This window comes from Vigna unguiculata, chromosome 3 (assembly GCF_004118075.2).
Source record: "Vigna unguiculata cultivar IT97K-499-35 chromosome 3, ASM411807v1, whole genome shotgun sequence".
Classification (NCBI taxonomy): Eukaryota; Viridiplantae; Streptophyta; class Magnoliopsida; order Fabales; family Fabaceae; genus Vigna; species Vigna unguiculata.
In genome coordinates this window covers 54,088,748-54,105,440 of record NC_040281.1, presented here as the reverse complement: position 1 = coordinate 54,105,440, position 16,693 = coordinate 54,088,748, and the positions used below count along the sequence as shown (strand labels likewise).

At 29.4% G+C, this 16,693-nt stretch overlaps 2 protein-coding genes across 4 annotated transcripts; both read left to right on the top strand.

Annotated features, from left to right (window-relative positions):
- The first annotated feature begins 5,505 nt into the window (after positions 1 to 5,505).
- On the top strand, positions 5,506 to 12,095 carry LOC114178715 (ras GTPase-activating protein-binding protein 1). Of its 3 annotated transcripts, none has more exons than XM_028064770.1 (9): positions 5,506 to 5,723; positions 6,772 to 6,957; positions 7,992 to 8,292; positions 8,411 to 8,649; positions 8,736 to 8,910; positions 9,141 to 9,262; positions 9,351 to 9,413; positions 11,285 to 11,348; positions 11,442 to 12,095. In XM_028064770.1, exons 2-9 carry the CDS (start codon positions 6,772 to 6,774, stop codon positions 11,681 to 11,683), a joined length of 1,392 nt encoding a protein of 463 aa, XP_027920571.1. In that variant the 5' UTR covers positions 5,506 to 5,723; the 3' UTR covers positions 11,684 to 12,095. The 3 variants fall into 3 exon arrangements, with proteins under 3 accessions (XP_027920571.1, XP_027920572.1, XP_027920573.1); XM_028064771.1 differs by having other exon boundaries at positions 5,520 to 5,731; XM_028064772.1 differs by lacking the exon at positions 5,506 to 5,723 and adding an exon at positions 5,756 to 5,872.
- Positions 12,096 to 14,793: 2,698 nt separating this feature from the next.
- On the top strand, positions 14,794 to 16,693 carry LOC114177012 (mitochondrial import receptor subunit TOM5 homolog). The gene is made up of 2 exons (XM_028062230.1): positions 14,794 to 15,010; positions 16,373 to 16,693. Exons 1-2 carry the CDS (start codon positions 14,924 to 14,926, stop codon positions 16,448 to 16,450), a joined length of 165 nt encoding a protein of 54 aa, XP_027918031.1. The 5' UTR covers positions 14,794 to 14,923; the 3' UTR covers positions 16,451 to 16,693.

Below are 16,693 nucleotides of genomic sequence, written 5' to 3'. Positions count from 1 at the left end.
AAATAAATTTTTTTTAATTATGATTAAATCAGATTTCATTTAATATCATTATTAACTTTTATACATTTTATAGTATATTAATTATTTGACCGGTGTTAACCGGTGTTCTTGACGCCGGTTAACACTGCCCTTTGTACGCTGTTAGTTAATACACTGATTATTAAGAATTTTTTACACGGTTAGTAAATTTGGGAACAGTTTGAGTGTGAAGGCATTGACTGGTTAATATTATTGATCGGAGAAACCTGAAAATGTAAGCATGTTGGCATCATGTGTCATAAATACGCACATAAGTCTTTGGAAAATATTTAGGTGTATTGTGTTTAGGGATCCATGATGAAGGCATATACAAAAGTTCACCACTCTTTGTATAATTATTTCTATTCGTAAGGCCCACGCCAAGAACACCTACCTAAATTTGTTGCTTATTTCCATTACCAACTATACACAAATCACAATGAAAGTTACACACTGCTTAATTAATACGCGTCAAGTTGAGATGGCAAATAAACCCGTGCCCGTGGGTATCACCCGAATCCGTCCCCGTTTTGACGGGGAATCCCCGCTTTGACTGGGTATGGGTATGGGTATGGGTAATACCCGAAATTTTCAACTAGGGATGGAGATGGGGATATATATATACCCGCCCAAATACCCGTCCCCGCTTAAATTACTAAACTATTTATAATTTATTAAATAATCTAAAAAATATATATAAATAAATAATATATTTACACATAAAATATAATATAATATAATATAATATAATATAGTATATATACATATAAATAAAATATACTTATATATATATATATATATATATATATATATATATATATATATATATATATTTACACATATACATGTAATATAATATAATATAATATAATATACATAATAATATAATATATACGTATAAAACAAATTAATCATTTAACTAGTGAGATCTTTTATAAACAAATTTATAACATTACAAATTTATAAAAATTTAAAAGAAATATATATATATATATATATATATATATATATATATATATAAAAGCATAAAATATCTACGCATATACATATAATATATATACATAATAATATAATATATATTATTATATTTATATTATTATATAATATAATATAATATATACTTAAAATAAATATATATCTATAAAAAAAATATATATATATATATATATATATATATATATATATATAAACATAAGATATCCACACATATAATATATATACATATTAATAATAATATAATATATAATATAATATAATATATATAAATAATTATATATATATATATATATATATAAACATAAGATATCCACACATATAATATATATATATACATAGTAATATAATATATAATATAATATAATATATATATATATATATATATATATATAACATATTTCTCATTCTCTTTGTTTTTTGTTATATAACATATTGGCAATTGCTTCAGTTTTAGATCCAAGGTACAAGATGGACATGTTAGAATATTATTTTTATAAATTGTATGGTAATGATTTTGATCTGAAACTTAGTAGGATTCGTCAAATGTGCTATGATTTGGTTTTGGAATATCAATCAAAAAAGAATGAAACTTCTTCTTATAGAGCTACATCATTGGAGTTGGGAAAGGATGTTGATAATGATGCGAATGAATTTTTAGAGTTTATGGCAAAAAAGAAAAAATCTAGAACTACAGTTATGAAAACAGAGTTGGATTATTACTTGGAAGAAGATAATTTACCGGTTACACAAGAATTTGATATCCTATCATGGTGGAAAACAAATGGATTAAAGTTTCCAACCCTTCGAGCAATTGCAAGGGATGTTTTAGTTATTCCAATAACAACTGTAGCTTTTGAATCTGCTTTTAGTACTGGTGGTCAGATATTAACTTCTCACCGTAGTCGACTTCATCATATTACTATAGAGGCTTTGATGTGTACAAGAAGTTGGATATGGAACTCAAACCATCTAGGTAAGTTACTCAAATTTATTAATATTTTTTGTTAGTATTTTTTGTGAATTCTCATCTAATATTCTACATTTGGTGTTTGTAGGTGTTAAAAAATTAAAAGGAAAAGATGTTCTCATGAGTGAAAATGAATCTGATGAAGAAGGTACATTATATTCTAGTAATTAAAATTTTCAATTTCAATTATTATATCATATCTAATTTTTCATTTTTTTTCTATGTGTAGGTGGATCGAATGCAAATGAAACCACTGATCATTTGTAAAATTAATAAATATTTTGGTTATTATAAAATTTTAGTAATGTGTAATTTTTTAGCTTTTATATAATTATTTGAATTTCATTTAGTTGTTATTTGATACTTTAATTTGAGATTTATACTATTATAATATTTTTCTTAATATTTGACATCATGAAAATCAAAAAGAGTATGTTATTTTAATATTGAATATTTTGATAGTATCATGATTCCGTTGGTGTGATTTTTAAATTTTTTTTATAAAAAATATTTAATTGATATATGGAACAATAAAAAAATGGGTATGAGGATGGGTATAAGAAAATACCTGTTACCCGGTGGAGATGGGGATGAGTCAAAAGTTGTATACCCGTTGGGTTTGGGGATGGGGATGAATTTTTATTATGAGGATGGGGATGGGATCATGATACCCGTACCCGCCCCGCCCCGTTGCCATCCCTATTGAAAGTTACACAATGAAAGTTACAAAAAAAAAAAAAAACATAAGTTCAAAATTATGGATATTTTAAGAGAATTTACGGAAAATTCAACAATTATAAATATGAGTCTAATTATACATTTTAGTAGATCTTTCAAAAAACAATATCACAGAATAAATACACTACTAATAAAACATAATCTAATTTACATATAGTATCTATCATCTCCACTTTAAAACTCTAACGCGATAAAAAATTTAAATTATTTTATATATTATTTAATTTTTTTATTCTATCATTAGAAAACTTATACTCAAATTTGAAATTTGAATCCCCATAAAATCATATGAACATCGTAATACATATTCAACTAAAACAGAAAGCATAGATAATTCATTAGAAAAATGTTTTATATTACTAACAAAATTCAAATTCATATTCTGATGAGGTGGGAGATTCTTCCATATCAATTATATTACTCAATTCTGAATGTGAATTTGATTTAGATGAATGGAAAATGTACTTTACTGTAATACATTATACGTATGACAGTTTTTTTTTTTTGTAATATTTGTTTTCAAAAAATATATTTAGCATACCTTTTTTATTAGTTAATATATAGAATGATTTTCCCGTAATGATTATATATTACAGTAAAAGTTGTAGATTTTGAATTTAACATGACTAAATTGGTCCTTTTTATTTTTTAAATTAATTATCAAGAAATGATTACCACACTGATCAGTATTGCTATTGTCAAATCACCTTATTTAATTACATTTTAAGAATCATTAATTCATCTAGCTTCTAACATTGGGGACTAAACTATTTTGTATAAATCAATGTTCTTTTAAGAATCATTAATTCATTAACCTTTTGCTTTTGAGTCTTTTATTTATTTATTTGTTTTGTAAATGTTTGGACAAGTTTATGTAGGAAGAAAGTAATTATTCTTCTATTTTTTGAAAAGTTATTTTCATGACAAGGTTCTTGACAAAGTTCTATAATATGGATTGTTATCAAATTTGTTTAAAAATGAAAACAAGAATATTTAAATGTTTTTAACTCTTATAATGAAAATTCAACATGAAACTTACTTTACGACTAAGTTTTAAAATTCTTCACATAGGATTAAAGAAAAGAAAAAATTGAAGACATATACAACTAATACCAACAAAGGAAAAATGGAAGTAAAATGGTTGAAGTTTTAGAAATAAATTTTCAAATATCTCTTTCCCATAATTTTTTTAGGCAAATTGTAGTTATTTTTCTTTGAATTAGCCGAATTGAAACATTTATAAGTTTTGTCTTTTTCTAGATTGTTTACTTTGGTTGAGAAGTAGTCACCATATTTTTTTTTTTTGGTAATTCTAGTTACTTAATTTTTTTTCAAGTTTTATTGTTTTGGTTTAACCGACTATTTTCTTTGTATCTTTTAATATGTTGGTTTAGCTCTTTTTAAAATATTATACTTTAAAGTTTTATCTTTCATCTAGTAGTTTTTTTTTCTTTTTTTAAATAAAAAAATATTTACAAATATTATGTTAACGTTTTTTTTGTTTAAAGAAATGCTTTCTTATTTGGTATGTCAATCAAAATTTCAAATTCTTTAAGATTTTGCAAATGAAATAAAGTAAGTCACAATCTTTAATATTTTTTTAGTGTAAAAGTGTAAACAATTTTTGTTTTTACACTTAAAAGAGTAGTAGAGATTTGTACTCCAAGAAAAATACACTTTCTATTTTTCCTTTTTTTTTCCTTTATCTCAATTTAAGAGAGATCAACATGTGAATGCAAATAAATTACATGCAAATCGAAATAGAAAAATATAAGAAGACGAAACAAAAACTACAAAATAGATATATTGGAAACAAAATTAATGAATATAAAAAAAAGGAATGAAAGAGAACAAATGAGAAAAGGAAAATAGAGAATATCAATAAATCATTTTTATGACAATGAGATACATTTGGTTAAAAGAAAAATACATACATCATTCAAAATTTGTGAAAAAAAAAAAGAATGAAACAAAACAACTAGTTTTACTAGATGCTTCAAATGTAGAAGATATAGACTTACTTCATGGAATGACATAATTTATAGCAACAATTTGAAGATTATTTAAGAGAAAATATATTTTTTGTGATTTGAGAAATTAAGAAAAACTAGGAAGCATACCATGTAAAATTAAATTGTTTACAAAATAAGGAAGAATATTTTAAAAAATGTTTTGAAGTTTATGGGAAGTTAAAATAAGAATGAAATAGTTAAATACATTTGATTATGTATATGTTCATGAACTTAACATCTTAGATTTTAGTTAATTATGAAGTTATTAAATTTCCCATGTTCATCATCATGGAATCTGACCATACCTTGGTACAAAGACTTTGCATTTGTTTATTTACTTCTTTGACTTTTTTTTTGGATGTTTCTTGAACTCTTTTTCTACCTACAAATAGATGGTAATTTCTCATGTAACCCTAATTATTGTTATGACTTGTTTTAATTGACGAGGAAAATAAACCTTGAACTTAGAGAAAGTATATTTAATGAAACTACTTGAAATTTCACCTCACATTCAATTCAAATCGTATCTTTTAGATTAGTAAAGAATGATGTATATAAAAATTAATAATATAAATTAAACCAACCGAATAAATCAGAAAGAAATCTAATTAAAAAAGTATAGATTTCCATAGAATTATTATCGTTTTTATTCTACCAAATTTTTAATCATATCATAACAAAATATTTGAAAACATTTAATGTTTTAAAACTATTTATACCCATTATACGCGAGACGCACTAGTAGATTAGAATAAATTATTGTTATTGATTATAGATAATAAACGTGGGAAAGGCATCTTAGAAAAAAGGAAAAAGCAACAGCGGGAGTCATCGTCTCTTGTGATCTCCGAACACAACACAAACACATACTAAGCTTCAGAATCTTTACTCTCTCTCTCTCTCTCTTCCCACGCCCTTCAAGGACTCTGTCTTGTTCGATCTCTTTCTCTCTCTCTTTTTCTCCTTCATAACTCGTGTCTTCAACCAACCAGGTACGCACGTGCGTCTATAAACTCTTTTTTTTCCCAATTATAGTTGTCGGATACGCTGGTTTTCGGTTATGGTTTTCTTTACTAGCTTCCTTCCTACCTGATCTGTCAATACCACGTCGTTTTGGACCAATTCCTCTCCCTTTCAGGATGTACGCGGTTTTTCGTTCCAGGCTTTTCCCACTTTTTCAAAATTCATTAACTCTTTTCTTTACTCTCCACGATTCCAATGGTTCCGATGTAGACTTTCATTCTGTTTAGGGTTTTTACTAAGATTTTTTGGTTCTCGTGATTTCTGGGTTTCCCCTTCCAAATTGTGTAAAATTGCTTAACTGTTCCAATGTTCACGTTTCTAAGTTAGGATAATGAATATACTGCTCTTTAGTGGCTTGATTAGGGTGTTGTATTGCGTTAACACTTATATACAGTTGCAAATTTACTGTAGTCCTCGCACTCGACCTGGAACCGGGGCATTGGTTTAGGCATTCTGAGATTTCTTCCAGAGAACCTATCTTTGTCGTTTTTCGAACTGCTATTGGCAGTGTTTCACCCTTTCGCGTGTGATTCATGATATTCAGCTTCGTCGTTTGTTTTAGGGATGATTGGACGAAACAACATGTGGTGACACTGACTAGCAGTCTCGAGAGTTTCTTGTTTAAGGGATTCGTGCGTTTGATAGTTAGTGAATGTGAAATTTCATTCTGGTTTATCTCTTCACCCTACATTTGTGTTTTTCCCTCTATTTGTAGATTCTGATCTGAAGCTTTGCAATTCTTTTCGCCCAAAATTTTGATTTGAAGACACCGAGTGTATTTTCGCCCTACATTTTTTTTTTTTGCAGTTTTTTAAGAGTCTTTTTGTAAAAAAAAAAAGCTATTATTTTTTAAAAGGATTTGTTTTGTCCTTGTTATGCAAATTCTTTTTGTTGGTTTGAGATGGGGTGGGGCGTAGCTGTGTGGCAAGCTGATATATGTCTCTTACTTTCCATAATCCAGATTTATCCATAATTAATAAATTTTTCTGCTTTACATTAATGTAAAATTTATTGCAGATGGCAATGCCGGAAACCATCCCTCTGACTACTCCCAGTGCTCAAGTTGTTGGAAATGCCTTTGTGGAGCAATATTATCACATTCTGCACCAATCTCCAAACTTGGTGCACAGGTTTTATCAGGATTCAAGTTTCTTAACCAGATCAGACAACAATGGTGTGATGACAACTGTGACAACTGTACAAGTAAGTATATGACCTACCAGGTCATGCATCTGTAGTTCAGTTTTTTCATGATAAAACCATATATGGTTTACATCCGACGACATCTAGAATAATTATCCAGATAAATATTTTTAAGATTGTGAAAGATATAAAGGACAAAATGCAGTGGAATTGTTTTTAACTCTTTGGAATATCTATGATCGTTTTGAAAATAGTTATTTTTGACATGCGACATATTTTAAATTATGCTTTTTATCTTACCACTGTTTATAAAATAAAAATTATTGAATGATGTTTCGGTTTTAATTTTTGAATTAAAACTATACAAGGTTAATTGGGAGAGGATAATTTTCTGGATTTATGTAGGAATATTATATTGTATACTTAATAAGGAGATGGTTGTTAGGTTTGTTTTGAAATAAAACTCTAAACTTAACCATGCTTCATATGTCGTCCATACTTTGCTTAAAGGTATGATAAAGGGCACTTTTCAAACAAGATGATAACAAGATTAAAGAATGTTAGTAACTATATGCACAAAAGAGTTAGTTTTATCATTATGTTATAACGTATTACGATAGTTTGTAATCATGACTATCTGCCCTGCCCTTGTACTATAATGGTTAACTTAAATTATTGATTTCTTTCTGCCTTAGTAGCACAATGTTTAGGCAGCATGGATACTTTACATTTGTCCACGTTAGATGATTACTATCAGCCCATCTTGAGTCAAGTCTTCTATCTGTTTGAATCATATTTGGTTCATCTATAATTTCTCTATCTCCCTCTACCTCTATTTATAGAACTACTATCCATATAATTTGCATTATGAATTTGGGGCATGTACCACTTTCTTCAAACATATGGCAATATTCATACTTTTTGGTATACTTAGCTAAATACTATTATAATGTGATAGCATGCTTGCTCCCTTGCTAAATAAATTTGTCATGTATTATGTGTAGTCTGTGTTTGAGTAATGTTTATAGACCCTAGTAAGCTTCCTATCAGTGGCTTGGTTTCTGACGAATTTCTTTGCCTAATTTTTGGATCAGGAAATCCATGAGAAGATTATTTCCCTGAATTATGATGAATATACAGCAGAAATAAAAACTGCTGATGCTCAGGAGTCGCACAAGGGAGGTGTGATAGTTTTAGTAACTGGATGCTTAACTGGGAAGGATAATGTGAGAAGGAAGTTCTCACAGACATTCTTTCTGGCTCCACAAGAAAAAGGATATTTTGTCTTAAATGATGTCTTTAGGTACATTGAGGTGAATGATGCACCGCAGCTAAATTCTGCCTCAGTAAATGTCATCAGTGAAAATGCTGAGACAGTGCATGAGCCAGAATCAGGTTTGCATTTTTTCTCAATACACACGCATACAAACATGTATATAATATCTATGTTTGTATATATTCAACTGTATTTGACTTAACTCTCGTTTCATAATTTCTTCTTCTATACTTCTAGAGGAAACACATGCTCCCAAACATCTTGTGGAAGACACTGCAACTTCAGCTTTGGCAGAGGATGAAAACCATAATAATGGTGGTGAAGTTTATCATCCTCAGGATGAAGAAGAAGGATCAGTTATTGATGAAGAGGTCGCTGAACCGCCTACCGACTTAAGTCAGAATGATATTGTTACGGTTCATGATTCAACTTCTGCAGCCCAGGATGATGCACCAAGGAGATCATATGCAGCCATTGTGAGTTTGTTCTTATATTTTCTTGCCTCTTCTACTCTTCTGCTTGTTTATATTTTATTAGATTAATGATGTTCATTTACATGAAGGTAATGAAAAGTAATGTAGCATCTGGCCATGTCTACGTTCCCAGCCGAGCTGCTAGAGTGGCATCTGCTAAATCCAGTGAACAATGGCCTACTACTGCCAAATCAACCCCTGTGCCTGAGTCATTTGCTCCTATTGGTGATGGTGCACCTGAGAGTAGTGACCTTCATGAAGAAGGTATACATTGGTTCTCATTGACATGCTTGGCAGTCATTTTATTTTTCAGATCAGTCAACTATGAGCTAGACACATTTTCCTCCTTGGCTTACTTGTTTACCTAAAAATAACTTGTGAGCAGAAGAGATCAAATCAATACATGAAAGAAAAGGAGGCAAAATAATTACATATATACTGTTGCATCAAATTCTACTTTTAAAATCAATTGATCTGTTTTTTATTTTTAACAGTTGAAGGTCACTCCATATATATACGAAACTTGCCATTTAGTGCAACAGTTGAGCAACTTGAAGAAGTCTTTAAGAAATTTGGTCCTATTAAGCATGGTGGTATTCAAGTTAGAAGTAGCAAGGTCTGTGGATTTTATTGTTTGCATTTTCAAATTAACTAAGCATTTGAGGCAAGCTTATGAGCTATGCTATATTTTTGGTTTCTTGCAGCACGGATTCTGTTTTGGCTTTGTTGAATTTGAAGAATTGAGTTCCATGCAAAGTGCACTTGAGGTACATATTGTGTATTTTGAGCTGTTGATCTTGTAGCCATGCATTGTTGTTTGTTTATTTGCCTACGGAAGTAGATGTCCATAAGATTATACATTTTAATATCTTTTAGTTTATTGATTGTGGTACAAATTAGCATGAGTTTGTATGATGTTGCCGGTAATTACCAAGCTTTAGCTTGAGATGAGTATTATCTGCATCTTTTGCTACTAATACATTGCACATGCTTCTAAGCTGGAAGGTGTTGGTAGAAATCAGATTAAAGCAATATGTGAGTGCCTTTGGAAATGGAACTATTTTTTTGTGTTTAGCTTACAGGTGGTATTGTTAGATGTTTATTGAGCATGATTGTGTTGTAGTGCTATGAAAGACGTCAATGGGATCTTATGATTTAGAAGTATTAGGGATAACTCAATTTACACATTAAGTGGAGATAGAATCCGAGAAGAATATATGAATAGGAGACAATCCTAACCTCACCAACCAGTTTTGTTGGTCAAAATCCAAGTTATCAAATAATATCATAGTCTATCCTAATTCGACTAAAAGGGTTACCTACCATATTATTTATGTATCAAGTCAGGTAAAGGGATGCATTGGAAAAAAACTCAAATCTCACGTTAACAAGAGATAAGACTAAAGTACGAGTATGACGGTGCTCACTTCACAAACTAGTCTTGTGTGATTGAACCCAAATTATAAGGTGGTGGCAGAGCACATTTTACATTATTTAAAAGGATCACGTGACATATTCTTTAGGCACCATGTCCTATCCCAAGTCCACATTGCCTAGAGATAGAGTTTATACTACTGGATGGGGTTGCCTTGCGTATATGGTTTAATGAACATCATTGGGCTCTGGAAATAAAAAATTCAGTAGGTTTTCTTTTACCCTTTTCATTGGAAAGTGTCCCATTTAATCCACTTTTTCTAACTAAAGCCTATATTAATTAGTCTTCTTCTCACATAATTGAATTACCATACGTGAGAGTTTCAGTCATCTTCTTACTTAGTAAGTGCCATTTAAACTCTCTCTGATATATCTGATCCTGAACTAATCTTCTCTTCTCTGTTGTGTCTTCTCCCCCACCTCAGCATTCCCATCACCGCTACACTTTTCTGTGCCCTTCATTGTCAATACTCACTCACGACCATAGGAAAAGATAGTCTTAATCTAACATGTATAAAAATTTCTTTTAACATGGTTTAGAAGAATCAGAGAGTAGTTAACAAGTAAACTTAATAGTCGATTTTCTCTTTGTTTGGTAAAGTGATGCAAATAATTTGTCATAATTAGAAAATTATGTACAATGGTTTCGTTGTTGCACTACATAAAATATAAATTCATTTTTAATGTTACGAAGCCATAGATTCCTTTGGCTAACTGTTTGAGGAAGTAGCTTGGTACTGTGCTGCGGCTTGACTCTGTAGGCTATTTATATAGATGAAGACCAAGTGGGATTTGTGATGTTGTGAATTGTATTCTTGCTGTTAGATTAAATCTGTCAAACTTGGTGATACATGGCATCTCTTTATTGTTTTGCTTCTTACCTCACGCATATTATTGTTACAGAAAATTTTCTTTTATCATTTTTATTTACTTATTGGTGTACGTGTCAATAAGGCAATAATTTCACCTGCAACACATGATTTCCATTTTGCATTCTCTCGTCATTGTAACACTGTTCCTTTCGCCAACCACAAAAACAAGTCAACCAACTTTTTTACTTTTCACCCCAGTGCCTATGCTGAGTATCATTTTTAACTTTACTTTTCTCGTTAAAAGTATAATATACATTTGCATTTTCTTTTTCTGGTTTGGTTTTTTACCGACATGATGCTGATCTAGGAACCTTGCAAAAAACTAATTTCAGGCTTCACCTATCACTGTTGGTGAGCGACAAGCTGTTGTTGAGGAAAAAAGAACTACTACACGAGGTACATTGATATATTTTCATTTTTACATTTAATGTTGAGTTAAACATGATCCATTTTTAGATGTTGATTATGCTCTTTTTCTTCTTATTCTAGTCAGCGGTAGTGGGAGAGGGAGGTATCCTCCAGGTAGAGGTGGTTTCCGAAGCGACAGTTTCAGAGCACGTGGGAAATTTGGTGGTGGACGAGGTTATGGCAGAAATGAATTCAGAAACCAAGGAGAATTCTCAGGGCAACCTAGGAGTTCTCAACGGCCAAATCAAAATGGTGGTGGGCGTGGTGGTGGACGTCAAGGTGTGGGGAACCGTAATTCTACACCATCATCTTCAGCAGCATGACCATATTGGCTAATTAAATAAGAAAAAAGACAAACAAAAACAATACAAAAGAATCTGGTGGGTTGATTATTTTTTATAGGAAAAGGAAACCAAACACCTTTTTCTTTTCCCTTTATTTAGGCACGAGTTCAGGTTTCTGACTATCATCAGTGCAATCATTCAATGGAAGATTAGTGAGTTCATTAGTACTTGCAGAGGTGTTTTGGATAGGTCATGTATTTCTTTTTTTTTCAGTACCAATGCACTCTTCTTCCATCTTCCCTTTTCCTAAGTTATTGAGCAAGATGTGTTCCTGCGATTGAGTTGTTACACGAATCTCTGTTGTGGAGGGTTTATATGTAAATTGGTACTATGTGTATTCTTTTCCTTTTTTCATAAACTTAATGAAAACTGTCCCTACAATTTTAACCCATGAGCAAGCCCCCGACTATACGACTACAATGGTCATGTTCTCAGAGTCATTATTTTATCCGTACAGCAAAAGTGGTTGCAATGTTGCAGAAACCTACGAGAGATGTCGTCGTAACTTGGACAAACATTCATGATACAAATCTCATGCCTGCATCCTAAATTTATTATTTTTAAAGTCTTATTTTTTTTCCCAATAGTTTTAAACCATCCATTAGGAAATTTTGATGGATGATTACAATCTGATAGAGAATAAAAGTATAATATTCAAGGATAAGATGACCATACGTATACTGATGTAATATTTAGAGCGCATTTTGATAAAAATAAGATTACAATAAATGGTGCTAGGATTAAATAGAATAGTAATGGTAGCAAAATACATAATATAAGTAGAGAGCATTTTCATTTTACAACTTTACATTATAATGCAGAGTTGCGCTTTAACTTACTTTTTACGATAACATGAATATGTTTTGTTTAGTTTAGATAGGATTGAGAAAGAAGAAGTGATTTACGCTTTTTAAATCGAATGATTTGATGTATAGATTTTAACAAAAAATTATCACCAATCTAATAAAAAATATCTAATTAAATTATTTTTAAAAATTAAAGAATTAAATTGAATTAAATAAAAATTAAGGATTTAATTGAATTTTTTATAAGAGTAAAAGAAAAAAAAAATTAACCTAACAAATAATAAGTAATTATTATGAATGAAATAATATGTGAAATGATAACCACAGAAATAATTATAATAAGAGTATAGCAATCACAAGATTTGTAGCTGTGTGACAACAATGATAAAAATTATACTTATAGTGAGATAATAATAACAATATGATACTAGTTGAGGTGATATATATATATATATATATATATATATATATATATATATATATATATATATATATATATATATAATATGAATAAAAGTGATAATAACAATAGTATAAATGGTGATAAAAAAAGTGGTGAGGTACAACAAAAATAACAAAAAATAACCATAATTATTTTATATAATTATTTTGTAGTTCAACTCTAAAAATACCTGAAATGTAGTGTACCCATAAAATCTAAAATAATAAAGACGTCTTATTTTATTGTATTCTAAATAATCAATTATTATAGAATATGAAAGATGGTGTGTGACTGACAGAAACTTTTAATCCTCTTTATAAAGAATTTTAGTATTATTTAATAGAGGATATACATAATTCAAGTTAACTGTTATAAAATAATTTTTTCGTTATAAATTTAATATAAATATATAGAAAAATATTTATTAGAATGATTGTTATATAAAATGGATATTACATGTCGACATTTGTCAATCTGAGTACATAAAAATTGATTGATTAAAAAAAAGTACAAAAACATTATGATTAAAACAGATTGGTTTTTACAAAGATTCAGTCAATCTTTTACATTTCTTTCAAAACAAACTTCTCCTCATGCATATCAATTATCAAAACCAGTGAATTATGGATAAAGTGAATTCCTTTCTATTTAGTTTTTATACCATGAAGAGTCTGATCTAGTTGTTGAAAAAGTAAAAAAAGAAGAAGTTATAATTACGTCTTGTATAATTAGGATTAAAATAATGTATTTGTATAACTAAATTCACATTGTGTAATAAAATTTAGAGATTAATTTATATTTTCCGTACAAAGCAAAATCGTTTATTCAAAGATTGAATTGACATATACCAAACATTGGAAAAAATGTTCAATGTTCCCATCATATTTCATGTTCTTCCAAAGCAAACAATGACATTCAATTTTGAATTAAAACAGTCCATAAATTTTAAAACAGTTTAAATTATTTATACTACATGTTCTCATATAATGATATATCTCCCAGAGATATGTAAAATGAACAAATCATTTTTACGTTTAAATGATTAAGATATTATCTTTTTACTTTTTTTTTATATTCAAGAATTTTAGGTAGGTCGGAGTGTTTACAATGACACTCGGTCCTTTATTTATTTATATATATATATATATATATATATGGTAATTAATTGAGTGAATAATTATATATTATAAATACAATTTTTTTTAATGAATTTTTATTTTATTGGACTTTGGTTACTTAAGTCAAGCCTATTTTAGATAATTTTAGGATATTTTAATCTTATTTAATCTTTAATGAAGTAATTCTCATATTATTTATCACTCCAATATCTAAGTGAAGGGTTATTTTATGCTAACAATATTATCTAGGTTCTTTCCTTTATATTCCAAGAAATTTCTAGAACATTTTGGACAAATAATTTAAGAAGATATCATTTTTCTATACAAATATTTTAAAAAATATTAAACTTAAGAAAAAAAAAACTCTTTAAAACAAGTTCACATGTCATAATAAATATCTTAAAATTAAAAATTAATATTACATAAAATCTTAAAATAAAAATATTTTAATATGAATATTTATATTTACAATATTATTTTCAATATTTTAATAACTGTTTAAACTTGAATACAAATAAGAAATTATAAAAGTGTTAGTTGTTACAAAATTTAAACTGCTAAAACAAATTTTGTAAAATTATAACATAAAAATAACCTTATATATTAAAATCCATTTAAAATGAAATAAAATCTTATATGAATTTATAAATTTCTTTTAACAAATTAAATATAAACCTTTATATTTGCGCCCCGGAAAAAAGAGTATAGAAAATAAGAAACAAAAGAAGCTAAAGCAAAGATAAAAAGGAACAAAAGAAAAAAAGACTTCAGAGCGCAGTAAGCAAAACGCAAAACACAAAACCCAGAACCCTAACACCTGTGGTGCTTTGCTTTTGCCTTTCTTTTCACATCAATGGCCGACTCTGTAGTTTCGATTCAGTACCTCAAAGATTTCGTCAATTCTCAACTCTACGACGAAGAGAAATGGGCCTTCAACGTGGTAATCTATTTTTCTAACGCATTCTTGTATTCGTTTCGCACCTGTTCGTCCAGATCGTTTCTTTTTCCTCACGTTCCCATTTGTTTTAAATGGTAATTGGTTCCAATATAGATTGGTTTGACTGCGATGTCAACAAATCAAATTGCTAGGGTCTGTGCTTTGTTTTTCTGCAGAGATAGGTGAATGAAATCAAGCAATGGTTCCAAGAGTGTTTTAAAATTTTAAGTTTTTATATATGAAATGAGACCCTTTTTGAATTCGAGCTGTTCTGTGTGCTTTTATGATAAGGTTCTTAGGAAGAAACTTGATTTATTTAGTTATTTATTAATTGTGGTATGAATGTGTTGTCATTACCCCCTCCGCCCCATGTTACTCATCGTTGCAACATAATAGCTCTGTGACGAGTCCATGATTTTATACCTTGTGGTGTTGGATCCGTTGTCACTGTTATTTGGTGGGAATGCTTATATGGGGTTGGTTCAATTCTTGATTGAACTCGAAGATCCTTGCGAATTTATGGATTCTTGTGGATTATGAAACAACTGTTGATTGCATTATGTTCCAATTACATGCCTTAATTTTATAAGTCGTTCTGTTGATGATCCTGTGACTATTGGATATTTATTCCTCTGGCTAGGTGTTAACTTGTTTGTTGTATTACATTACTTTGGTGTTTTGAAAATGTCTGTCCTCTTCTCATTGACTGCATCTTAATGACAATGGCATTGTCTTTTACCCTTTGTTCGTTTAGAGAGGAAAATGAAGGCAGAAAGAACATTTTGAAGTATGAATTGAAGAGAAAACGAAAAGAAAGAATAATTTGAATTTTTGTTTGTAACAGTCAACTTTCTCCTCTTTTTTTTTTTTGTCGTTTCTATATTTATTCTTCTACTGAGCATAAGTGAATACATCATTGTCCGGTTTTCCCCTCCTTTCTATTTCTCTTTTCCTCTCACCCATGGAGAGCATTAGTTTCATAGGAATTTAGCCGCACTCTGCTGTCAAACATTATTATTAGTTTTGCCAAGAAGCTCTTAAGACATCTGTTTGATGAAAATGTAGTATGGGTAATTGAACCCTATAAATTTCTTATCCTAGGAGTAATGGATAGATGCTGTAACTTATCACCTAGACTAAGCAACCGCCGAAGTTTCTGGTTAATTGGGATGTTCATGAGCTTAGTTTTACAGGAAATGCAGGTAGTAAGTGTTGGTTGTAGAACATGAATAAGATTGTTGCACGGGCTATTTAGTGATTTGTGTCTTTTAGTTTTTACATAATTGTAAAGGAATTTCTTCGTGTTTTATATCCTGAAGCTTAATTTAGAATGAATGTTGATTCTCTTCTTTATTTGGCATGTAGAAATTGCTGCGTGCTGCGGGACTTTTTGCAGGATCAATAGTACTTATGCGAAATTATGGTGACCTTATGGCAATCTGAAAGTAGCACAAGTGACAAGTTCTCTGCCATGAGTTGCTATAACCTACTTAAACAGTATTGTGATGTCTAGGTTTTTTGTTTTTAATTTACTTTTCAGTAATTTGAACTTGAAGTGAGCTTCATTGGCATGAAGCTTTTGATGAGCGATGACAATCTTTTTCCGATTGGTTATGTTATAGTACATTCACATTTCCTTTGGCAAAATATGTTTTGGATATGAAGTAACTATTTTGGATGTTCATA